The following is a 26453-nucleotide window of genomic DNA, read 5'->3' as shown; positions in this document are numbered from 1 at the left end:
GTGAGATCTGTTTCCTTTTTTTTTTTTTCTTTTAGATAGAGTCTCGCTCTGTCACCAGGCTGGAGTGCGGCTGCATGATCTGGGCTCACTGCAACATCCACCTCCTGGGTTCAAGCTATTCTCCTGCCTCAGCCTCCTGAGTAACTGGAATTATAGGCACGTGCCGCCATGCCCAGCTATTTTCTGTGTTTTTAGTAGAGATGGGGTTTTATCATGTTGGCCAGGATAGTCTTGATCTCCTGCCCTCGTGATCCACCACTGCAGCCTCCCAAAGTGCTGGGATGAAGGCATGAGCCACTGTGCCTGGCCAAGATCTGGTTGTTTCAAAGTGTGTGGCATGCCCCCCACATCATGGTCCTGCCAAGTAAGATGCCTGTTCCCACTTTCCATTCTGCCACAAATAAAAGCTCCTTAAGGCCTCCCCAGAAGCAAGGCTGCCATACTTCCTGTACAGCCTGCAGAACCAGGTGCCAATTAAACCTCTTTTCTTTATAAATTACTCAGTCTCAGGTATTTCTTTCTAGCATTATGAGAATGGACTAATACAGTAGCCATGTATTCAACAAAAAATCCTGTCTTCCTTAAGGTAGTATGAAGTTAAACTCAGGAAATGCCAATTTCCCTTGAATCAAATGGATAGAGAACCCCTCTATGCTGGAACAAAAGTGAACTCTTGCACACACGAACATACACACAAATCCAGCCTCCAGTGTGAGAGAATTAATGAAGCCCTCACCTGGGAGTGAGTCTTATACCCATTACTCCTGAAGTCTGATGAAAGTGCTTGCTGTTTAGCAGCTGCCATCCTCTTTGAGCAGTAGTGTAGAAGGTCACTCAATAAAAAGTTTCATTATTCTTACTGAAGGAAGCCTGCTCTACATATAACTGATGCAGGCAGATTATTATTAATAGCAGTTGTTTCTCAGAATGAATAAGACAAAAGGGAAAATGGTTCAACTAAGGCTAATAAAGAATAGTAAGATTAGGTACTGGAACGCATTCAGAGAGAGAACATGTTATGAGATCATATTTTATAAGCTTCATCTTTCATTTAGATATATGGATATGGCAATAAAAATTTGTATTTTTAAAATTAAACGTCCATAAATTATTAATATTCTCAGATAATCTCTGTAAAGCTTATGTAAGTAATAAAAATATAAGAGCAGAATAAGTATTCACTTTGGTGGGTGAAATAATAAATAATTTTTTAAAATCAGTTACATTTTTAGATCCAAATATATCATCTTAAAATTGGTGTGGCTACATTTAAAAATATACTGAAAAATTTGGATGTGAAAAAATATAACCTATTTAAAAGCAAATGCAGAAGAATAAATAATAAATGTAGGAATATGCTATTCTCCTAGATTAAAAGATAGAATAACATAAAGATATGAATCTTCTCAAAGTAATCTATAAATCTAGTGTAATTCCAATCCAAATAATGTCATATTATTACAGAGTTTCTAAACTTGATCTGTAACATCAACTGGACAGAGTAGCCAAAATAATTTTGTAAAAAATTAATGAGGAAAGACTTTCTCTACAAAGTATCAAAGTGTTCTGTACAGCATACAATTATCAAAATAGTATGCTGCTTCTGTTTGGTATGAAAAGCAAATCTAGTATGGTGTTCTGGTATAAACAATTCAACATAAGAAAACATTGCATTTGAAGTAGCGGAGAAAGGTAGAGAATATTTAACAAATAATAAGAAAATTGTTCAATGATTTGGACAAAAATGTTGGATTTTCACCTTGTACTTCTCACTAAAATAAATTTTAGAGATATTAAATAGTCAAACGCTAAGTAAACTGTAAGTCAAATGCTAAGTAAACTTAGTCCCTTCCTTATTGTTTTCCTTCATAACACTTATCACTATCTCACATACATTTGTTCGTTTATTGATTCTTCTCTCTTTCCTGGGCCGTGCACTCAAAAACGCCAAGGCTTTCTCTTTCTGTGTATTGATTTATCCTTCGCATCCAGCATGCTTCAACACACAGGAGACACTTGATAAATATTTGTAGAATGAATGAACAAAAACAATGAAAGAAGTCTTAAGCATCAAAATATGTAGAGTAAAAGCTGTTAAGAACATAACAAGACATTGATGGGAAGAGAGTAGTAACGGAAGATTTCAAAACGTGGTGTTGTCACATGGATAACTGATTTTTTTTAAAGATGGCAATCAATGCAGGCAAAAGAACAATGTTTTCTTAATGCAAGTGCAAGATGCAGGTAACCTATGCGTACAGTGATAAATACACTACAGCATGGGTGACATAACAGCAAACCTCAGGGAGCCATTCCATCTCCAGGTACTTTGCCCAGAGCAAGTCTCTTGAGTGCCTCCAAAGAAGCTGGTTGTAACATTGTTTCTAATGGTAAGATTTTAAACCCATAAATGTCCATCATTAGGGTCATAAGATATATAAAATTTTGAATATTCGTAGGAGGGACACTTTATGTCAGATAAAATGGATGAACGCGTTTTGTATTGGTCAGAGTGGACAGATATTAAAAGCATAGTGAGTAAATAAGGCAAAGGCATAACTGTAAATCATGTATAATACTGATTTATGATAATTTTTAAAAGCAATTATATGTTGCTTATGAATATTTATATAAATGTTAAAATATAAAAATAAATGGATTAAAACAATCTTGCTCCCTTTTTAACTGAAAATCTTGGAGTGACAAAGAAACAAAACGAATTTTTTAAAACACCAGGAAGAGTGTTTGCCTACATTTTATACATCAACATTATTGGTACTTTTAAGATCCACAGACATCATCATATTTTGCTTCCAATTCTCTCCTTCTCTCTCCATAACAGACTTTGGTCAGATGTATTGGAGAGAAGAAAAGATAGAAATGTATTTTATTTTCCCCTAAAATTCATATTCAGTTTTATTTATCTGTTACTCTTCTCAGGATGCCATTTTGTTATGCGCCAAATTTTGCATGTCCATTTTCTCCTCTTTCTCCCATTAGAATGATACTGCATTTTTCTGACGTGAGGCCAGAGTCTTGTTCCATTTCCTTCCTTCGTGGCTGAAGCTTGACCTAATTTCTTCATCTATGTATTAAAATCCTGCAGGGTTCTAAGCAGAGACAGCATGAAACACACATCTAACTTCATAGAGGGCTTCTTTGCATGATTTGAAAAGCACTTCCAGATCAGCTAAAAGGAGCTTAAAAATGTTGCAACGGAAAATATTATTTTTTCTTTGGGGCCATAAACTTTGATTGAAGAGGAGAAGGAAACAAAATTTGACCTACCGAGAGTGGGATCATATTCCCAGATGAACCGTTTGGTCAGAAATCTCACTACAAGAGCTGTGGAAGAAAAGAGCAACATTTCAAACCATCATTTGTTAATTTGCTTAGTATGCCTGTCTTTTTAAGGAAAGCAAAATGTTTCATATGACCCTATACATGATTTATATTTCCTTGGTATAAAAACCTAATAAATTTTTAAGTGTATTCAAGTAATTTTCCAATTTTATATTATGGCCTAAAAACTGTTGTTAATATTTTAATCGGTTTATTGTGCATTAGTCAACAATTAGATTTACTGCTTTAGTCACAAGGTTAAAAACAAAACTATAATGTGAAAATGCTCATATATAAAATTTTCTCAGCAAAATGATGAATTCAGATATAAAGGTCACAATACAGGTATCCAAAGTTTGAATATTGATACGGATTGGGAAAGGTAAGTTTAAAATGTGGTGATTTGTAGTGTAATGAAAGATCACTAGCAGTCAGAGATCCATTAAAACTCATCAAAAGTAGCACTAATAGAATGCAGTCAGAGTCAGGTTCTGGAACTATGCCACGCACTTTTGACATGATCTCCTCAATCCTCACTTCGTCTTCATGAGGCAGGCACTATGATAATTCCCATTTTTCAGATTAGAAAACTGAGGTTCTGAAGGGTTAATTCATTTAACTAAGCTAATCTAGTTAGTTAGTGGGCCAGTAAGGATTTGAATCCAGGAAGTCTGTAACTAATCCATTGCACCAAACTGAATTTAAGTTGTAGGCCATCTGGATAATATTTAATTGGAAGATGGCTTGGAGAAAAGTGCTTGAATATGTGGACTTCATTGTCCTTATAAATTGATGAGACATATACCAAACATTTTACTTGTAGTATAGTTGAAAACAGTAGTTTTAAATTAAGAGAGAAAAAAAATTTGGAGGGGGATGTCACTGGCACTTAAAAAAATCGGATGAAAGCATTGGATCCTTTTCCTGAAAAAATATACATACACACAATTTGGTGTATGATTTAGCAGGCTCGTGAGCCTTCCATAGACCCTTGATGGTCTCCCTGGGATCCCACTGACCTTAACGAAAGAATCATTGTCTACATATTTTACAGTTTCAGAATACCCATTAGTGTATTTTTATTTTTACTGAAATGCCCTGAATGTAGGAGCCAAAAGATAATCCTTGAAGAAATAAAACTAGTTAATGGAAGGTCACAGTCAGTCTTTTCCTATTCTCACTTTTAGGAACAACAAAGGCATAACCTCCTCCTGTAAAGTCTCATATGAGAGATGGTAGTGAAAACTGCAGCAAGGACTTTGCAAAACAGAGCACTATGTGGCTTCATGACTGGGGGCTGGAGATGGAAAGTAACAATGTTCTTTGTAATTACAGAGTGTGAGGCTGAATTCGAGCTAAAATATTTGCAGTGCCTAAAGTAGCAAGGTCACTGACCCTGTAATACTTCCCACAGTGACTGTACTTGTGGTCTTATTTGCAGTCTTCCGAGTCTGTCACTGTTCACTCTCTTGAGACTGAGATTTATTTTTAGGTGCAGGATGCAGTAAGCAGCAGACATGTTTTTAATTTTTTACAATTAGCAACATTAATAAACATAACAGCTTGTGGGATTTAAAGAGTTCCATCTTTTGTTAGACTATGTAGTTTTTTTGCTTTTTTCTTTTGAGACGGAGTCTCGCTCTGTGGCCAGGCTGGAGTGGAGAGGCGCAATCTTTGCTCACTGCAATCTTCGCCTCCTGGGTTCAAGTGATTTTCCTGCCTCAGCCTCCCCAGTAGCTGGGATGACAGGAGCGTGCCACCACACTTAGCTAATTTTTGTAATTTCAGTAGAGACGAGGTTTCACCATGTTGGCCAGGATGGTCTCGATCTCCTGATCTTGTGATCTACGCGCCTCAGACTTCCAAAGTGCTGGGCTTAATGAGCCTGAGCCACTGCGCCTGGCCAGACTACGTAGTTTTAGCACTAAATGCCACAACCTAGTAAAACTAATTATCTGTCATCATTAAAAAATGAGCTTAACTTTTTACATGAGTGAAGTTTATAGTTCTTCAATTTCGAAACCATTTTAATTTGAATCATTTCTCAAAATCTTTAAAAAATGTAGTAGACACTCCATCGACTTTCCGAACCAAGTATACTGAACATAATTGAATCATTTGTAAATGCCTGGATCTCAGTTAAGAACCTTGGTTAGTGCCTGTGCAGTTCTGTAGCAATGTTTTCTGAAACTGTAGAGTGAATGAGGCAAAACAATGCTAGAGTGCTAGAGTTTTTGAGCGTAAATGTATATGAATATTCAAAAACTCAAAAGTTATATATTAACTTATATATAAATAATATTCAAAACAGTTGTATAATTTATTAAATTTAAATAATAAATATATATTCAAAATATTTAATTTATTAAATTGAAATAATTTTTATCCAAAACTTATGTAATACATTTAATAAATTTATTAAACTAAAATTAATAAATGATTTTACCGATAATTTGTTAAAATGGGTACTATAAACATTGACCTGATTTCCTTTTGACTCCCTGCCCTCTCCATCCCAGTATCTTGAGCAAGGTCTGTCTTTTGAAGTAAAATGGTGTTATTGATTATCTTTACTGCTACCAGAGTCTGATTTAAGGCCTTGTTTCTCCAGAAGTTTTAAGGTTCGACACATTTGATTGATAGTTACTGTTGAGTCTCTGCCTTCTGAAATATTTTATTTTCTTCCGATTGCCTTGACAACCCATACCTTTCCACTAAACAAGCCAAGCATGTCCAATGGCTAATTCAGGGAAGAATATTTGCCTCCTTTTGCCTAATTTACAACCTACTTGGCTAATTCTTCATCATCTGAGTTCTGCTTAGTATTACTGGTACAATGAATTTCATGATGATTAATGAAAGTTGGTTTCTAACAAAATGGAAAATTCAGTAAGAATAATTTAATCCAAGAAAATATTTTAAAAAGTCACTTAATGTAATGATTCAGTGGCATGATACTCCATTCATAAGTAAGAGCTAAAAGGTAAAACTGTTAAAGGAAAATAGTCATGTTATTTCTAAAAATTAACCAGTTTATGCTACTTACTCAAAATAATTCCTGACAATATTATCAAGAAGTGGGCATCAGAAGTGCCAGATTTAGTGTCAGAATAATATTTTAAAATGAAAATTAATTAGGTATGATCTGTACAACAAATCAGCTTCAGCAAGAAATAAATTCTTCAAGGTAAATGAAAACTAACACACATGCTATTCCTTATTTAAGAGTCACCTTCAAGAGCAATTCAGGCAAAACTTTCAAATGTTGCCTTTCAGTATCATACATGAAAACAATGTCATTACTTTTCTTTATAGAATTCATAAAGTAACTTGATTAACAATGTATATAATGCGTTTTTTTCTAAGCTACTTAAGTATATGTAACCTCCTAAACAGTTGTGATTGTTCTTTTCTATAGGTCTCCAGGTATACAGCTATTGCTATATAACAGATCCACCCCCAAAACTCTGTAGCATACAGTAAGTATTTATTATGGAAAAAAATTGGAAAAATTTTTCCAGCTGGAAAAATTATTATTTATTTATGGGACTGGGATGAGTTGATTGCTTTGGAAAAATGTTTAACTAAAAGTGTTTAAAATGGCCAGGAAAGATTTTTTTTTAAGTTAGGAAAAGAACTTCTGCTCCAATTAAAAGTGCTTCAAGGAATACTACTCATCACCTGTACATCATGAATACCTTTTGAATTTTGTCTATAATCCTGGTAACACACCCCAAAAAGACTCTTGACATTCATATAGTAATGAAAAGTTACTATGGATGTATATTAAGTGCTTTATATCATTTTCGTTCTGTAACCTGCAGTACCTTCACAAAAAATACATAGTTACTTTTAAGCTGTAGGATCAGGTATCTTTAAAATACTTTTTAATGGACTTCTACAAGAGTTTGCCAAGTTTGGGACAATGCTGTGGGAAAGAGTTTCAAATGTTTAGTGAAAACCAGTAATTTGTGTTATATAAAGAGAAGGCAGGCCGGGCGCGGTGGCTCAAGCCTGTAATCCCAGCACTCTGGGAGGCCGAGGCGGGTGGATCACGAGGTCAAGAGATCGAGACCATCCTGGTCAACATGGTAAAACCCCATCTCTACTAAAAATACAAAAAATTAGCTGGGCATGGTGGCGCGTGCCTGTAATCCCAGCTACTCAGGAGGCTGAGGCAGGAGAATTGCCTGAACCCAGGAGGCGGAGGTTGCAGTGAGCCGAGATCGCGCCATTACACTCCAGCCTGGGTAACGAGAGCAAAACTCTGTCTCAAAAAAAAAAAAAAAAAAAAAAAAAAAAAGAGAAGGCAACTGACAAGAGCAGAAAATCAAACACTGCATATTCTCACTCATAGGTGGATATTGAACAATGAGAACACATAGACTCAGGGAGGGGAGCATCACACACTGAGGCTTGTTGATGGGAGCTAAGGAAGGTACAGCTGGGGGTGGGGAGTTGGGGAGAGATAACATGGGGAGAAATGCCAGATACAGGTATGGGGAGGAAGACAGCAAACCACATTGCCATGTGTGTACCTATGAAACAATGCTGCATGTTCTTCACATGTACCCCAAAACGCAATTATATATATAGATATATAAAGAGAAGGCAAATGTGGATAATACAGCACAACTTTAGTCCATTATGGGTTGTGATATGTATATTTAACACTTGTTATCTGAATTTTTTTCCTATGTTGATTTACAACCAAAGAATTAGAAATGTTAAAGCTTAAAAACTACACGAAGAAATTATAATAAATTTACATAGTATCCTAAGTATGAAACTTTTCAAGGTTGGGATGCCTCCAGGAGATAGAGTAGCTCTCTTCATTTGTCCTCCTTTTTCATTTCATTATAATACTTACAGTATAGTTACTTGACCGTACCTTGACCAACAAAAATCAGGAGGCAATGATGTACATTACCAAGCCCACAAGGGTTGCAGAATCAACACTGAATTGCTTCCAGTTTGACTTTTATGATCTATAGTTAAAATGTCATAATAAATAAAGCAAGTGTTTAAAAAATAATGGAAAAGAGAAGAATAGAGGATTTAATACAATGTGGGAACTGTTTTCTCATTTCATTAAGCAAGACCTCAATTTAAATAATATCTTAAAAATTATAATGGGAAAAAGTTTAAAAGTAATGCAGTAGTGTTATTGTTATCCACATCCATTTAGTGTGTGCACTACTAGGTTAGATATTGTGATAAATATTTACACGTGTATTACTTTTCAGTTCCTTATAGTATGGAAGATATGGATATGGATATGAATAAAATTTGTGTATATCGATGAAGAAATTGAAGCTCAAATTGTTTACATTTCTTCCAAAGATGTGGGCCTATTCTTTTCTAGCCTCAGGATCTACATCCTCTTTTTACAGATGAGGCCTTTGCTACCAGGGAGCTTAAGAGTCTTACTGGTAGGTGGGCGGATCACGAGGTCAAGAGATCGAGACTATCCTGGCCAACATGATCAAACCCCGTCTCTACTAAAAATACAAAAAAATTAGCTGGACGTGATGGTGCGCACCTGTGGTCCCAGCTACTTGGGAGGCTGAGGCAGGAGAATTGCTTGAACTAGGAAGGCGGAGGTTGGAGTGAGCCGAGGTCGTGCCACTGCACTGCAACCTGGCACCTGGTGGCAGAGTGAGACTCTGTCTCAAAAAAAAAAAAAAAAGTCTTACTGGTGTATTCCTCTATTGTTTAAACTCTTAATTTGAAAAATTCCATGCAGAATGTATATACCTTAATGTACACACATTTTTACACAGACATTCTTCCATTTGAAAAAAAATGCATGAGATTTCTTCTTCTTTAGTGGAGAAAATGTCCATGACCAGAAACCATGGCAACACAGAAAGAAAACATGAATTTCAAGAAGCAAGAAGAAACTTTTAGATAAATAAGATCTTTGTTTTTCTCTTGAAAAGGTCTTTAAGGATGCTGCAGATGAGGAAAACAAGTATCTGAAGATGTAGGCGATGAAGTAGTATGTGAAAAGCAAATGTTTCCTTATGAGTTTTCTCAGTCCCTAACAATACAAATTAGCATATTGGGAACCATTGAAGGCGGTGAGGAAGTCAGCAAAGAAACTGAGATACGTTTCTTATTTATAAAGTGTTGAAAGTTTACACCTTTGCCTGTCCCAGGAAAAATATAAAGATATGTGGGTAATTTTGACTATTATCCAACTGAAGTCCTGTTAATGATACCTAGGATTGCTATTGCAAGGACTGGGTAAAAAGGAAGCCAAATTGAAGTGAGCTGAACTCACTTGGGTGCCTCACAGAGAGCAAAATCTGTGTTTTCCAGAAAAAGTCTAGTAGATAAAATAGAAATAATGTGTATGATGTGTCAGCCTTATAAAGGCTTGTGTTCCAGCTTAGGGACAACAATTACAGACAACAACTCAGTGGGTCTCCTAAATAAGAGGAATTCAGCTCCATCTTCTTCCCTCCCTCACCTGCACATAAGCAACCTTCTGTCAAATCAAGCCTCCAAATCGAATTTTCCAATTCCCTGTCCCCTGTCCAACACTTTTGGTTCTTCATGCCTTGTTCCTGGGTCTTTCTTTGATTACTAGGCCTCAAGTCCATGTTCTGTTTTTCAGCAGTTCTTCCTTTCTTTGCTGTGACTGTTCTGGCCTCTCCAAGAAACATGGGCCACTCTGTCTCAGATGGAGGTGTGAAGTATGAGATCTCAGCACTGAGTGAGACCCGGTCTAGAAAGCCACATGGGGATGATGACAGCTTATTGAAGCTTCATCTTCACGGTTGTTGGTGATGGCTGAGACCAAGATTATGCCAGTTTGGAATACTGGAGCCCTTAGTCAAAGGGGTTGAAAAACTATTTCTGAACTGAGGAGCTGTACTGGAAGGGAATGGAAATGAGCTGGATTGAAAATGAGATGTCAAAAGAACCCTCAGAAAATTGTGTGACTTGAAATGTCCAATATTAAGAAAGAGGCTTAGAGCGAAGATGTGTGCACAAAAACTAGATTTCTGATATATTTGCTGATAACTGAATGCAATGATTTTCAAATGCTTATCCATTTTGATCTCCTATCAAATCTTCCTCCCTTTGTCCACATACGTGCTTTTCACACGCATTCATGTAGTCAATAAATATGTGCAAAGCACCAATGAAAGCAAGACTGAAAGAATGCCCTAGGCAAGATATTAGAAATGACTTTATATTAAAGCTAAGCTATGAGCTGAGTCTTAGAAGATTGAAGCTCACTATTTTAGGAAGAGCATTTCAAGCAGAGAGAAAAGTCCAAAACACAAGAGAGCTAGTTCAGTTAGGAATCATGTGTGGTTAAGGGTGGGTAGAGTGGCATGTGGGGGGAGCTGTGTTGGTGGTGGGGGGTCAGGTTATGAGGTTCTTTAGAGCTCAGACTGTGAAGAAGCTCATATGTCACGTTAAGGAGCTTGGGTTTTACTCTGAAGTTTTTGAGCATACAGGGGTTCTCAGTACGAGAATGGCTCAATTTGATTTGGTCATCTTGGGGACTGTTCATTGATTAGAGGGGGAGAGTGAGGGAGAGAGATTAGTGCAAAGACTCCATATGAAAGAAAAATCTGGAGGTATCATTACTATCTGAGGCAGAATATGTGGAGAAACAAATAAAAAATGATGTTGGACTTAATATTAATGAAAACCTCGTGTAGAGAATTACCATCCATCCATCCATTCATTCGTCCTTCATTCTGTCATTCATCTGCCTGTCTATCAATCATACATACATAATTCTTGAATGTCTATCATGCCCCAGGTACTGTGCTAGGCACTGTCCCATAAGCAGTGGGCATCAAAGCCTCAAGCTGGAGGGAGTGATCCTTGCCAGAGTGCCACCTTCTAGTGGGTGGTGGCATGCAGTGGGCATTGTTGAGATGTTCCAGGTAGACAGTTTAAGTAGAAGAGGACTTAACTAAGAATTCTATTTTCAAATTCATCTCATGGTGGCCTCTCTTGCTTTTCATATTCTCCTCCATCTAAACTCCTCAAATGTTTTAGCTAAACTAAAAAAGTTCACAGATGAAGCTAGAGGACAAACATCTCTTCGTATAGTGATTGTTTCTGAAGGAGCCCTCTCCCTTATCCCTTACTTCAACAGCAGTCCCCTTTTTCTACTCCCTGTGAAAGTCAAAATTAATTGACATTGAAAAAAAGAAACAATTTGGCTTTACAAAAATAAAATCGTGCAATTTAATGGAAATTTAAAATGAATGCTATATAAAATGCATGCTTTATAATGCCAGAAGTTAAAATGAGAAGTAAATTAGTTCCAGATGGGGGTCTAGGGATTGCTTTTAAATTACTGTGTTTGCTTAAGCCTGAAAATTTTTACTTGTCTTGCATTCTCACAAAAATATCACTGAGAACACGTCAGTTCTCTGTACAAAGCATTTCTTAAGGCTAAGTGGTGTAATCTCCAAGAATTATTAGGGAAACACTTTTGTTTTTGAAAATCAAGCCTGGGAGTCTAGCTTCAGTGCATCTCAAGTTCTGAAAATTGACTCTCTTTTTTTTTTTTTTTTTAACTTGGGAATCGTAAGGTACAGGTTAATTTGATACTGGTAGTTTGGTTTTAGGCTGACACATGATGAGGAGAAAAATGACAAAATCATTGCTTTTAATTCCTAAAATGTTTGATAAGCAGTAAAGATATTGGAATGCTTTAAAAGAATGCAAAATCAAGAAAAAGATTGATTTTCTATAGAAAATTAACTTATATAATGAATGACAATGTTTTCTTGAAGAATCTAAATTAAAAGTAAAAACGAGAAAATAAATTTGGAATATGGTAATCAACTGATTTGATTTTGTCTTTTTGTTTGTGTCTTTAAGGTTAATAAATCAAAAGCTATGGGTTTTGGGTCCAAGATTTCAAACCAGTTTTGTATAAGTTGATAAATATTATTTATGTTAACTTTAAAAGTGGTTTCCTGGAAACCATCATTCTCAGCAAACTGACACAAGAGCAGAAAATCAAACACCGCATGTTCTCACTCATAGGCGGGTGTTGAACAATGAGAACACATGGACACAGGGAGGGGAGCACTACACACTGGGGTCCATTGGGGGGATATGGGGGAGGGACGGGGGTGTGGGGAGGTGGGAAGAGATAGTATGGGGAGAAATGACAGATACAGGTGAGGGGACGGAAGGCAGAAAACCACACTGCCATGTGTGTACCTATGCAACAATCTTGCATGTTCTTCACATGTACCCCAAAACCTAAAATGCAATTAAAAAAAAGTGGTGATTAAGAAATAAAGTGCTAAATTTCCCAAGCCAGTGCTTTTAATTTAATAACTTATATTTCATATCAAAGCATCACATTAAACAGAATTATTTGTAATGTATTACATATTTTGTTAAGTTGTTAAGGGATTTGGATATAAAATTTAGACTTTTAATTTTGCTTTTTTTGGAAAAAGAAATACATATGGTGTTAATACCTAAATTTTTTTCCTACGCTTATATTACTAGGCCACATAAGACATTGACAACTGAAAATATTTGGACTTTATTGTGGGCGTAAAAGTGACTCAGGGTGACTAAGTATCCCAGAGAAGCAGAGGACTATCTGGCATAATCCTCACTAGGTGACCTCCTTTATACAGATCTGAGAATCTTACAAGTGACTCTCTTCATGACGTCCTTTACTCTAGACTCATCTGGCTTCCCGTCCATATGGACACATACAGTTTTAACAGGCTGTGCCTATGGAGTCTAGTCCAGTGGGAAAATCTCTAACAGTAGGGTGTCTCCACTGCAGCCCAAACACCACTCCCATGGCTACCTTTATATTCCATAAGAAGACAGGAAGCCTTAAACATACGGAGAACCATGGCCTGGTGAGAAAAGGGTGTGAGTGAGAGGAATTATGGGTGTTTGAGGTGGAAAAACACCCCCGTTATGGAGCACTTATAAGCTGGCCAAAGAAATTCCAGTTATGCTTAGGATGCTGGGAAGCCATTAAGGTGTTATAAACCAAAATATGACAAGATCATCTTTTTGTTTTATAAGGGTCACTGCTGTTTCATTGCCAAGATGAACTAGGAGGATGAAAGTAAGACTGGAGACAAAAGGTCTACTTAGCAATCTATTCTAGTACTACAAGGAAAGAAAGTAGCACTGAAAGGTTTCCCTTTCACTCCTACCATTAGTAAATGTGTCCAGTAGTAATCAGAAATATACAGTATGTGACGTATTCAGACTAGCTTCTTTTACTTTGCAGTGCACATTTAAGGTTCATCCATGCCATTGCCTGGATTGATCACTTATTTCCTTTTATTGCTCAATATTCTATTGTATGGATATACCACAGTTTGTTTATCCAGTAACTAAATGAGGAACATCTTGGTTGCTCCCAGTTTTTGGCAATTATGTTTTGGCAATAAAGATTGGCATACACGTATTTGTATAGACATAAGTCATCAAATCAGTTGGGTAAAGATTTAGATGCATGATGGCTGGATTATGGTAAGACTCTGTTTAGTTCTGTAAAAAACTGCCAAACTGTTTTCCAAACTGGCTGTACCATTTTGCATTCCCACCACTAACGAATGAGAGCTCCCATTGTTCTGCATCTTCTCAGCATTAGAAAATAGCTTTGTCAAGTTTTTTGTTTTGGATTTTAGCCATTCTAATAATTGTATTGGTATCTTGTTGTTTTAACTTGTCATTCTCTAATTACACATGATATTGGGAATGTTTTCATGTGATTATTTCCCATCTGTATATCTTCTTTGGTCGGATGTCTGTTAGAACTTTTGCTGTATTTAATGAATGAGACTTGATTTTTTTTGAGCAATTTTAGGTTCATAGCAAAATTGAGCAGGAAACACACAGAGTTTCCATATATTCCCTGCCCCACTCACGCACAGCCTCCCCCACTGATCATATCACACTTGTGTGTTAACTTTTTATTTTAACAATTGATGAATCTATATTGATACATTATTATTGCTCAACATCTGTAGTGTTTATTATGGTTCACTTTTGGGGTTGTATATTCTGTGGATTTTGACATACATATATATATATATATATATATATATATATATATATATAAACGACATGTAACTACTATTATAGTACCATAAAGAATAGTTTCCCACTGTCTAAAAGCTCTCTGTGTTCTGCCTCTTCATCCTTCTCTTCCCCCTAAATCTTAACCACCTCTGATCTTTCACTGTCTCCATAGTGCTGGCTTTTGCAGAATGTCATACAGTTGGATCACGCAGTGTGAAGCCTTTTCAGATTGCCTTCTTTCATTTAGTAATATACATTCAAGGTCCCTCCATGTTTTTTCACTGCTTGATAGTTCCTTTCTGTTTAGTGCTGAATAACATTCCATTGTCTGATGTACCACAGTTTATTTATCTGTTCATTTACCGTAGAATATCTTAGTTGCTTCCAATATTTGGCAATTATGAATAAAAGTTTTACAAATATCCACATGCAGGTTTTTGTAGTGACATACATTTTCAAACAATTTGGGTAAACATCAAGGAGTTTGATTCCTGAATCATATAGCAAGAGTACCTTTAGCTTTTAGTAAGAAATTGCCAAACTGTCTTCCAAGTAGTTACATCACTTTTGATCCCCACCAACGATTGAGGTTTTTTTTTTGCTCCACATCCTCACCAGCATTTGGTGCTGTCAGTGTTTTGCATTTTGAACATTCTAATAGCTGTTTAGCTGTATCTCACTGCTGTTTTCATTTGCAATTCCTAAATGATACATGATGTTGAGAATCTTTTCATATGTTTATTTGGCATCTGTATATCTTTCATGGTGAGGTGTCTTTTCAGATCATTTACCCACTGTTTTAGTTGAGGTTTTTTTTTTTTTTTTTATTGTTGAGTTGTAGAAGTTCTTTGCATATTTTAAATCACAGTCCTTTATCAAGTATGTCTTCTGCAAATATTTTCTCCCAATCTGTCACTTGGCTTATCATTCTCTAGACAGTGGTTTTTTTTTTTCACAAAGTGCTTACTTTTAATGATCTGTTTAGAAATTATTTCTTTCATGCATCATGCCTTTGTGTTGCATAAAAAAGTCATCACCATACCCAAGGTCACACAGATTTTCTCCTGTTATCTTCCAGAAGTTTTGTAGTTTTACAATTTACATGTAGGTCTGTGTCTCATTTTGAGTTAATTTTTGTGACTGGTGTAATATCTATATCCAGGTTCATTTTTTTTTTTGCATGTGGATGTGCAGTTGTTCTGACTTCATTTGTCAAAAAGACTATATTTTCTCCATTCTATCATCTTTTCTTCTTTACCAAATTTGACATTATTTGTGTGGGTCTATTTCTGATTTCACTATTCTGTTCCATTGATCTATGTGTCTATTTTTTTCACCATTATTATACCATCTTCTGATTACTGTAGCTTTATGAAACTTGGAGTCAGTTCTCTGAAAGTCCTTCTCCTTTAATATTGTTTTATCTCTTCTGGATCATTTGCCTTTCCATATAAACTTTTCATTTTTATTTTATTTGTTTTGAAATGAAGTCTCACTCTGTTGCCCAGGCTAGAGTGCAGTAGCATGATTTTGGCTCACTGCAACCTCCACCTTCTGGGTTCCAGTGATCCTCCTGCTTCAGCCTCCTGGGTAGTTGGGATTACAGGCATGCACCACTGCGCCCTAATTTTTATATTTTTGGTAGAGATGGAGTTTCACCATGTTGGCCAGCCTGTTCTCAAACTCCTGACCTCAAGTGATCTGCCCGACTCAGCATCCCAAAGTGCTGGGATTACAGGCATGAGCCACTGTGCCCAGCCTCCATATAAACTTTAGAGTCAATTTGTTGATATCCACAATACAATTTGCTGAAATATTGATTTCAATTGCATTAAATCTATAGACCAAATTGGGAAGAACTGGTATCTTGACAACACTGATTCTTTCTACACGTGAACATGAACTCTTTCACCACTTACTTAGTTTTTCTTTAATTTCTATTATCAGAATTATGTAGTTTTCCCCATAGAGGTCTTACACATATTTTTGTTAGATTTGTGGCTAAATATTTCATCTTGCACTGACATAAATGGTAGAATGTTTTAAATTTCAACATTTGTTCCACTCGTTCTTTACTGGTATATAGGAAACTGATGGACCTGTATCCTGTAACCTTTCCATATTTGCTTATCTAATCTGGGAGTTTTTGTCCTTTTAAATTTTCTGCATAGATGTTCACATAATTTGTAAACAAACACAGTTAATTTTTTTCTTCCCAATTTGTATTTTCCTTTTTTGTCTTATTCCATTGGCTAGGACAAGCATTATGATGTCAAATAGGACTGTAAATCAAAGGAGTCATTCTTGCTTTGTTACTGATCTTAGAGAGAAAGCACTTGGTTTCTCACCTTTAAGTGTAATGTTAGGTATAAATTTTTTGTTAAAATGTTCCTTATCAAGTTGAGAAAGTTCTCTATTCCTAGTTTGCTAAAACTTTTTATCATTAATGGGTGTTAGATTTTGTCAGATGCTTTTTCTATATCAGTTGGTAAAATCATGTGATTTTTCTTTTTTTTCCCCTTAACTGGATCTTTTTTTTTTAAATTGCATTTTAGGTTTTGGGGTACATGTGAAGAACATGCAAGATTGTTGCATAGGTACTTTAGCCTTGATTTGATAAATGTTATTAATTAATTTTTGAATGTCAAGCAGTCTTGCATATTTGTAATAAATCCCAGTTAGTCATGGCATATACATCTTTTTATACATTGTTAGATTCAATTTGTTAATATTTTGTTGAAGATTTTTGCATTTATGTTCATGTGTGATATTGGTCTATAGTTTCCTTTTCCTGTAATACCTTTGCCTGCTTTGATATTAGCATAATACTGGCTTCATGGAATGAGTTAGGACATATTCCCTTTGCTTCTATTTTCTGGAAGAAATTATAGAGAGTTGCTATGATTTTTTGCTTAAATGTTTGATAGAACTCACCAGTGAACCAATCTGCGCATGGAACTTTCTGTTTTGGGAGGTTATTGATTATTGATTATTTAACTTCTTTAATAGGTATATGCCTGTTCTCATTGTCTATTTCTTCTTGTGTGAATTTGGCAGATTCTGTCTTTCAAGGAATTTATTTCATCTAGGTTATAAAATTTGTGGGCTGAAAGTATTTGCCCATGTAGTTTTCCTTTATTATCCTTTTAATGCCCATAGCTCTGTCTTGATATCTATTCCCTCTCTTATTTCTGCTATCAGTAATTTGTATCTTCTTTTTCTTGGCCTGGCTAGAGGCTTGTCAATTTTATTGATCTTTTCAAAGAGTTAATGTTTAGTTTTGTTAATTTTTATATAGACTTTCTGTTTTCAGTTACACTGATTTCTGCTCTAGTTTTTTTTTTTCTTCTGTTTATTTATGTTTAATTCACTGTTCTACGTCTAGTGTCCTAAGGGGGAGGGAACTAGACACAGTTATGTTATTGATTTTAGATCTTTATTCCTTTTTGATACATGAATTCAATGCTATAGATTTTTCTTTAATCACTGATTTTGGTGTATGCCACAAATTTTGATAAGTTGTATTTTTACTTTCACTTAGTTCAAATTATTTTAAATTTCTCAAGATTTCTTCTTTCACCCATGTGTTATTTAGAAGTCTGTTGCTGAGTCTCCAAGTCTGTTGGCATTTTTCCAGTGATCTTTCTGTCATTGATTTCTACCTTAATTCCATTGTGGTCTGAGAACATACTTTGTATGATTTATGTTCTCTTAAATTTGTTGACATGTTTTTATGACCTAGAACGTGATCTATCTTATGAATGCTGTGTGTAAGCTGAAATATAAAAAATGTGTGTTTTGCTGTCATTGGATGAATCAGTCTATAGATGTCAATTATATCCATTTGATTTATGGTGCTATTGAGTTGAACTATGTCCTTACTGATTTTCTACCTGCTGGATCTGTCCATTTCTGATAGCAAGGTGTTGAAGTCTCCTACTATAATAGTAGATTCATCTATTTCTCCTTAAAGTTCCATCAAGTTTTACTTAACACATTCTAATGCTCTGTTTTTAGGCACATATATATTAAATATTATTATGTCTTATTGGAGAATTATCTCTTTTAGCTTTGTGTAATGTTCCTTTCAGTCCATGATAATTTTCTTTCTCTGAAGTTTGTTCTGTCTGCTATTAATATAGCTATTCTAGTTTTCTTTTTATTGTCATTATCATCTTTCTCTATCTCTTTACTTTTAATCTATAGGTGTCTTTATATTTAAAATATATTTTATATTAGATGCACTCTGACAATCTCTTTTAATGGATGTATTTAGTCCATTGATGTTTAAAATGATTACTGATATATGAAATTAATATCTATATTTATTATGTTTCCTATTCATTGCCTTTCTTCGTTTCTATTCTTTGTCTTTTACTTTTCCTACCTTTTATGAGCACTTCATTTGAGCATTTTATTTGATTTTATCTGAGCATTTTATTTGATTCTATCTCCTCTCTTTTTTTATTATATCAGTTTTGCTTATTTTTTTTTTTTTACTTTGTTTAGTAGTTGCCCTGAAGTCTGCAATATAAATTTACAACTAATCCAAGTCCATTTTAAAATAACACTACACCACTTTGTGGGTATAATAATACCTGATAACAATAAAATAATCCTAATGCCTCCCTGGTGTCTATTGTATCTTTGTTGTCATTCATTCAACTTATACATAAGCTATTATAAATACATTGTTTCCTTTATTACATTGAACAAACTGTTATTTGCTGGATAAATTAAGAGTAAGAAAAATATAACTTTTAATTTTACCTTTAAAATAACCTTCATCGTAATGTTCTTTCTTTCTTTAGGTACAATTCAGTTTCTGAGTTATATCATTCCCCTTCTCTGAAGAAAGTAATGTATCACTTTTTAAAATATATATATTTTATTGCACTATAGGTTCTGGGGTACATGTGCAGAACATGCAGGATTGTTGCATAGGTACATACCTGGCAATGTGGTTTGCTGCCTCCATCCCCCCATCACCTGTATCTGGCATTTCTCCCCATGTTATCCCTCCCTAACCTCCCTACCCTTCGCTGTCCCTCCTGTACTCCCCCACAACAGACTTCAGTGTATGATGTTCCCCTCCCTGTGTCCATGTGTTCTCATTGCTCAACACCCACCTATGAGTGAGAACATGTGGTGTTTGATTTTCTGTTCTTGTGTCAGTGGCTGAGAATGATAGTTTCCAGATTCATTCATGTCCTCACAAAGGACACAAACTCGTCATTTTTTATGGCTGCATAGCATTCCATGGTGTATATGTACCACATTTTCCTTGTCCAGTCTATCATCGATGGGCATTTGGGTTGGTTCTAGGTCTTTGCTATTGTAAACAGTGCTGCAATGAACTTAACGTGTGCATGTGTCTTTATAATAGAATGATTTATAGTCCTTTGGATATATACCCAGTAATGGGATTGCTGGGTCAAATGGGATTTCTGTTTCTAGGTCCTTGAGGAATCGCCACAGTCTTCCACATGGTTGAACTAATTTACACTCTACCAACAATGTAAAAATGTTCTTATTTCTCCACACCCTCTCCAGCATCTGTTGTCTTCAGATTTTTAAATGATTGCCATTCTAACTGGCATGAGATGGTATCTCAATGTGGTTTTGATTTGCATTGGTCTAGTGATCAGTGATGATGAGCATTTTTTCATATGTTTGTTGGCTTCATATATGTCTTCTTTTGAAAAGTGTCTGTCCATATCCTTTGCGCACTTTTGAATGGGTTTGTTTTTTTCTTGTAAATCTGTTTCCGTTCTTTGCAGATTCTGGATATTAGTCCTTTGTCAGATGGGTAGATTGCAAAATTTTTTTCCATTCTGTTGGTTGCCAGTTAACTCTAATGATTGTTTCTCTTGCTGTACAGAAGCTCTGGAGATTAATTAGATACCATTTGTCTATTTTGGCTTTTGTTGCCAGTGCTTTTTGTGTTTTAGTCATGAAGTCCTTGCCTATGCCTATGTCTTGAATGGTTTTGCCTAGGTTTTCTTGTAGGGTGTTTATGGTGCTAGGTCTTATGTTTAAGTCTTTAATCCATCTGGAGTTAATTTTAGTATAAGGTGTCAGGATGGGGTCCAGTTTTGATAATTCGTGTTTTTCAAGGAATTGGTCCAATTCACTTCATTTTCAAATTCATAGCCATAAAGTTATTCATATTACTTCTCTATTAAACTTCTAATATTCATGGGTCACTAGCAATAATGACTCCCTTTTTATTTCTGGTATGAAATTGTATCTTCTCCTTTGCTGGTTAGCCTAACTAGAGATTTATCAACTATATTAATCTCTGCAAAGAACCAGCTTCTGTTTTTGTTGACTCTATTCATTTCCTCTTTTCAATTTCACTGATTTCTGCCCTACTTTTTAATTTTTGTCTCCTTTTTTGCTTGCTTTAAACTGTTTTTTTCTAGTTTTCCAAATTGAAAGCTTAAATTATTAATTTTAGATTGTTACTCTATTTTAATAGATGCTTCCAATGCTATACATATCTCTCTAAACTTACTGCTATCACTACCTACCATCATTTTGATAAACTCAATTTTACTTTCATTTACTTCAAAATATTCAAGTTTGTCTTGAACCTTATTACCATGTGTGTTATTTAGAAGTGTTTTGTTTAATCTCTAACTATTTGGGGATTTTCCAACTATCTTTCTTGTTTGATTTCTAGTTTAACTCCGTCATGGTCTGATAACATACTTTGTATAATTTGTATTATTTTAAATGTGGTGAGGTGTGTTTTAAGGCCTAGAATGTGGTCTATCTTGTTGAATATTTCATGTGAATTTGAAAATAGTATGTATTCTGATGTGGTTGGATGAAATATCCTATAAATGTTAATCAGGTCTAGTTGATTGATAGTGATTTTCAGGTCAACTATATCCTTCCTGATTTATTCCTGCCTCCCTGGTCTATCAATTACTGAAAGCAAGGTGATGTATTCTCCAATCATAATAGTGCATTTGTCTATTTCTCCTTGCAGTTTGCCTCATATATTTTGATGCTCTGCTGTTAAGTGCATGTTAAGAATGTTAAACCTTCTTGGAGAATGAACTCATTTATCATTATGTAATAACTCTCTGGTTTAATCTATTCAGGCTGATAACAGCAAAATAATATAAACTGTGTGGTTTATGAACAACAAACATTTGTTTCCAACAGTTCTGAAGGCTGAAAAGTCTAAGATCAAGGCAAGAGCAGATCTGTTGTCTGGTAAAGGCCTATTTCTTGTTTTGGAGATGGTGCCTTCTCGCTGTTCCCTCACATGGTGGCAGGGACTAGCTAGCTTCTGGGGTCTCTTTTATAAGGGCACTAATCCCAATCAGGAGGGCAGAGCCTGATCACTTCGCAAAGGCCCTATCTTCTAACATTTTCACCTTGGGAGTTACAATTTAAACATATAAATTTAGTCAAGGGGAAAAAAACTATCAGATATTACATTCTGTAACATCCTCTTTATCGCTGATAATGTTCCTTGTTCCAAATTCCACTTTGTCTGAAATTAATTCAGCTAGTGCAGCTTTCTTTTGATTCAAGTTAGCATGGTATATCTTTCTCAATCCCTTTAGTTTTAACCTGTGTCTTTATATTTAAAGTGTGGTGTTTGTTGTAGACATTTTTTTTTTAATCTACCCTGACAACCTCCTTTAATTGGGGTATGGAGACCATTCTCCTTTGAAGGAATTATTGTTATAGCTGAATTACTACCTACCATGTTACTGTTTTCTATTTGTTGCAATTATTCATTGTTTGCTTTTTTTGTTCCTCCCCTCATTCTGACTTCTATGGTTTCAATTGAACATTGTATATAAATCCATTTTTGGATGTCTCTTAGCATATCAATTACACTTAATTAAAAAAAATTTAGTGTTTATCCTAGAGTTTGTAATATACATTTACAACTTACCTAAGTCCACTTTCATTCATACTTAGTATACTTGGTATATACACTATAGGTATATAGTGTATATACCTATCACTTTGTAGGTAGCACAAGTTACTTTATAACAGAATATTCCCAACTCTTCTCTCTCATTTCTTACATTACTGCCATTCGTCTTCCTTATCCATATGCTATAATCATCCAATAAATCATTTCTAATATAATTTGAATAACAGTTATTATTCAATCATTTTAAAAATAAGAAACACAAAATATTTTATTTTACCTTATTTATTCTTTCTCTCTTTTTCCCTTTTTCATGTAAATCTGAGTTTCTGACCCGTGTCATGTTTTTTTCTCCAGGAAGAATATTTTGACATTTCTTGTAGGGCAGCTCTGCTACTGATGAATCCTGTCAGTTTTTGCTCATCTGAGAAAAATCTTCATTTCTCCTTTACTTTTAGAGGATAATTTCACTGGATACATAATTCTAGGTCAGGTGTTTTTTTTCTTTCATTCGGAATGTAAAGTATTTCACTCCACTTTCTTCTTGCTTGGGTTCTCATGAGTCTACTGTATAATTCTTATACTTGCTTCTCTATAGGAAAGATCTTCCCCCCACCCTGGTTTTTTTAAATACGTATTTAGTATCTGGTTTTTTGTTTTGTTTTGTTTTGTTTTTTGTTTGTTTGTTTGTTTGTTTTTGCAATTTTATAAGATTTTCTTATGTGTAGGTGTAGCTTTTTTTGGTATTTACTCTGCTTGGTGTTCTCTGAGCTTTTGGACATGTGGTTTGGTAGTTGTCATTAGTTTTGGAATATTTTTTTTTTTTCTTTTTTTTTTTTTTATTGCATTTTAGGTTTTCGGGTACATGTGATGAACATGCAAGATTGTTGCATAGGTACACACATGGCAGTGTGCTTTGCTGCCTTCCGTCCCCTCACCTGTATCTGTCATTTCTCCCCATGCTATCTCTTCCCACCTCCCCACCCCCCACCCCTCCCCCATTTCCCCCCAACAGACCCCAGTGTGTAGTGCTCCCCTCCCTGTGTCCATGTGTTCTCATTGTTCAACACCCGCCTATGAGCGAGAATATACGGTGTTTGATTTTCTGCTCTTGTGTCAGTTTGCTGAGAATGATGGTTTCCAGGTTCATCCATGTCCCTATAAAGGACATGAACTCATCGTTTTTGATGGCTGCATAATATTCCATGGTGTATATGTACCACATTTTCCCTATCCAGTCTATCATCGTTGGGCATTTGGGTTGGTTCCAGGTCTTTGCTATTGTAAACAGTGCTGCAATGAACATTCGTGTGCACGTGTCCTTGTAGTAGAATATTTTTAAGTTATTAGTTCAGATGTTCATTTTGCTCCTTTCTTTTTCCTCTTTTTATGGTATTCCAACTACGTGTACATCTTTTGACACCATCCTAACTATCCTACCTTTCTTAGATACCCAGTGTGGGGAGTGTTCGTTTTTATATTTTTCATTCTTTTTTTCCCTTCATATTTTACTTTGGGAAGTTCCTATTGACATATATTTTTGTTTTGTTTTGTTTTGTTTTGAGATGGAGTCTCGCTCCATTGCCCAGGCTGGAGTGCAGTGGAGCGATACTGGCTCACTGCAACCTCTGCCTCCTGGTTTCAAGCAGTTCTCCTGCCTCAGCCTTCTGAGTAACTAGAACTGCAGGTGTGCACCACCATGCCCATCTAACTTTTGTATTTTTAGTAGAAATGGGGTTTTACCTGTTGAGATACCTTAAAGTTCACTGATTCCTTCTTCAGCTGTGTTCAAACTACTGATGAACGCATCAAATATATTCTTCATTTGTTAGTTTTCTTATTTGTAGCATAATGTCCTTTTGATTTTTAAAAAAATTTCTAACTTTCTGCTTATATTACCCATCTGTTCTTGAATGTTGCCTATTTTTAATATTAAAGAACAGTTCACAGCCTCATCAGCTTCTGTTCAGGTGAACTGATCTTGGCTATGATTTTCTGTATTTGTCTGTCTCTTTCTGGGTTTCAAGGTATGATGGATTCCCTGGGAACTTAAATATTCTGACTGATCCAAGAAAAGTGATTGATATTCAGCTTGATTAGTTTTTTCTTTGTTGTAAGAATGGAAGTGATGATTTACAAGCTCACTGCATTTCAATGAGGCTGAAATTAGAAGTCTGTTCCAGCTTTTCTACAGGTGAAGTAAGGTCCTAGAGCTCCCTTATCCAGCTGTTATTCCTGCCTCTTCAGTATATTTTCACATTTATTTTAGCTCCACCATGCATCATATATATTTCAGCATTTTTAAAGTGTTCAATACAAAGAGGAATTTATCTGACCATCATTGACACTGTAGGTCTAGAAATAGAACTCAATTGACAAGCGTTTAACCTTTTACTATTAGTTTTATTTGGTTTGTTTCTAACTTTTTCAAGTTACTCATATTCGCTTAACTTTAAAGAATGTGCAAGAACACGTATCTGATTAATACATATATATTTAATCACAAAATATTGATTATTCTCTATTAATAAATGTGTTAAAAATTATTTCACAGACTCATATATTTACATGTTATCTTTCAGCCTTAATAATCCAAGAGTCATTACCTTATTCAAATTAGAAGATTTCACTCCAGATTCACTTTGCAAATCTTATATTCTTTTCAACAAAAATGCCACAGGAATAATCTCTTGTTACAAACTCTAAGAGTAAATTTCTCAGTAAATTGTCAGACAAAACCAAAATCTAATAGCTTTACAAATGTGGACACAGAGCAATGTTTCCATGTAACTCACTGGAGTATTTTATAAGAAAATTTCACTTTATACTTCATCTATTTTATTATCTTTTTTTGAAAATAAATTAATTTTAAAAGCTCTTCAAAGCAATGTTTTGCTTATTTATTATATACACATGATCTAAATATAGATATATTGTTGAAATGGCTCACACGCTTAATTTGAGCATTGATTTTGGATTGTTTGGTGGCGATTTAACAACTGGCCTCTTATTTATTCTGCTTTTGCTTTCTCTAGCATTTCTCTGGATGATAATACTACTTTGGGACTCAATAAAGAGAAGAGAGAGAGTGGGTAGGAGAAAAGACACAAAAATGTAACACCAGTCTCCCTCATAAGATATTTTAAGTACTTAAACCAACTTAAAAAACTGAAGTTCCTTTATACACGCTTTCTGAAACTATCATCATCTGCTATATTCTCATTTTGAAATAACTGGCACAAGTTTTGATACATATACTGGCAAAAGTACACAACTTGGCCAGCTTTCTTCTAACTATTCCAAACCCATTCTTCACAGTGTGAGGTAGGAAAGCAAATCACACCACAGGGAGGAGTACATTTGGAGACCAAAAAAAAAAAAAAAAAAAAAAAACAACAACAAAAAAAGTGACTTCCAAGAACCCTTCTTTCAAGTCCAAAGGATTTGGTTCAGTGATCTTTGGTACACACTATCTGAAGCTCTGCTGGAGAATGGGGGCTGGTGCGTATGTTAATGTGGTAGGTTAGTGTTAGTAACTATTACCAAACACATCAACGCTGTACAGGTATTTGCTTAAACACACTAAAAGAAAATTCGACAGTAATTAACCAGATTTTCCCTAGAAAACCTCAGAACAAAGACGAAATCTGTGGATCATATAAAGTAAAAACTTATATATACACATATATAATAATACATATATATTATTTCCTGTGAGTTTTAGAGTTTAAGACAATTGCTCACAGGTTTAAGCCATTGTATTCATTCAAGAAACAAATATTTGCTGATACCTACTATGCTAATGGCACTGAGCTGGTTGCTGAGTAACTGTACTGGCCCTATGTTTATTCATTTCCTTCAATATTGATTTAGCAACTACAATGTGGCAGGCTCCTATAGGTCTTAGAGAGGTAAACAGATGAAATCTCTTCTTTTTGTGTTTCATGGTCCTTAGATTTTAGTACAGGAAAACTGATATTAAATAGAAACCAAAGAAAGCAAAGCAGGGAGAAGAAAGAGGAGTTGGAGGAGTTCAAACGGTATATTATTTTAAGGAGGGTGATCAAGGAAGGCTTTGCTAATAAGATGTCATCTTGGCAGAGACCCCAAGCGGGTGATGAAGTGAACCATGCACGTATCTGTGGATAGAGTG

The 26453-nt window shown here is 35.2% G+C and overlaps 1 protein-coding gene across 2 annotated transcripts in view; it reads right to left on the bottom strand.

Annotated features, from left to right (window-relative positions):
• Positions 1-26453, bottom strand: part of RERG (RAS like estrogen regulated growth inhibitor) — a 118652-nt gene that overhangs the window by 12759 nt on the left and 79440 nt on the right. Inside the window, exon 3 of one of the 2 annotated variants that reach the window (XM_010345117.3) lies at positions 3289-3345. The exons of the other annotated variant lie outside the window; for it this stretch is intronic. Coding sequence (XP_010343419.1) covers positions 3289-3345 — 57 coding nt within the window. The remainder of the gene's footprint in view (positions 1-3288; positions 3346-26453) is intronic. 2 annotated transcript variants of the gene reach the window in all.

The sequence above is a fragment of the Saimiri boliviensis genome, chromosome 7 (genome assembly GCF_048565385.1).
Source record: "Saimiri boliviensis isolate mSaiBol1 chromosome 7, mSaiBol1.pri, whole genome shotgun sequence".
Taxonomy (NCBI): domain Eukaryota; kingdom Metazoa; phylum Chordata; class Mammalia; order Primates; family Cebidae; genus Saimiri; species Saimiri boliviensis.
This window is presented reverse-complemented; position numbering and strand designations above follow the sequence as displayed.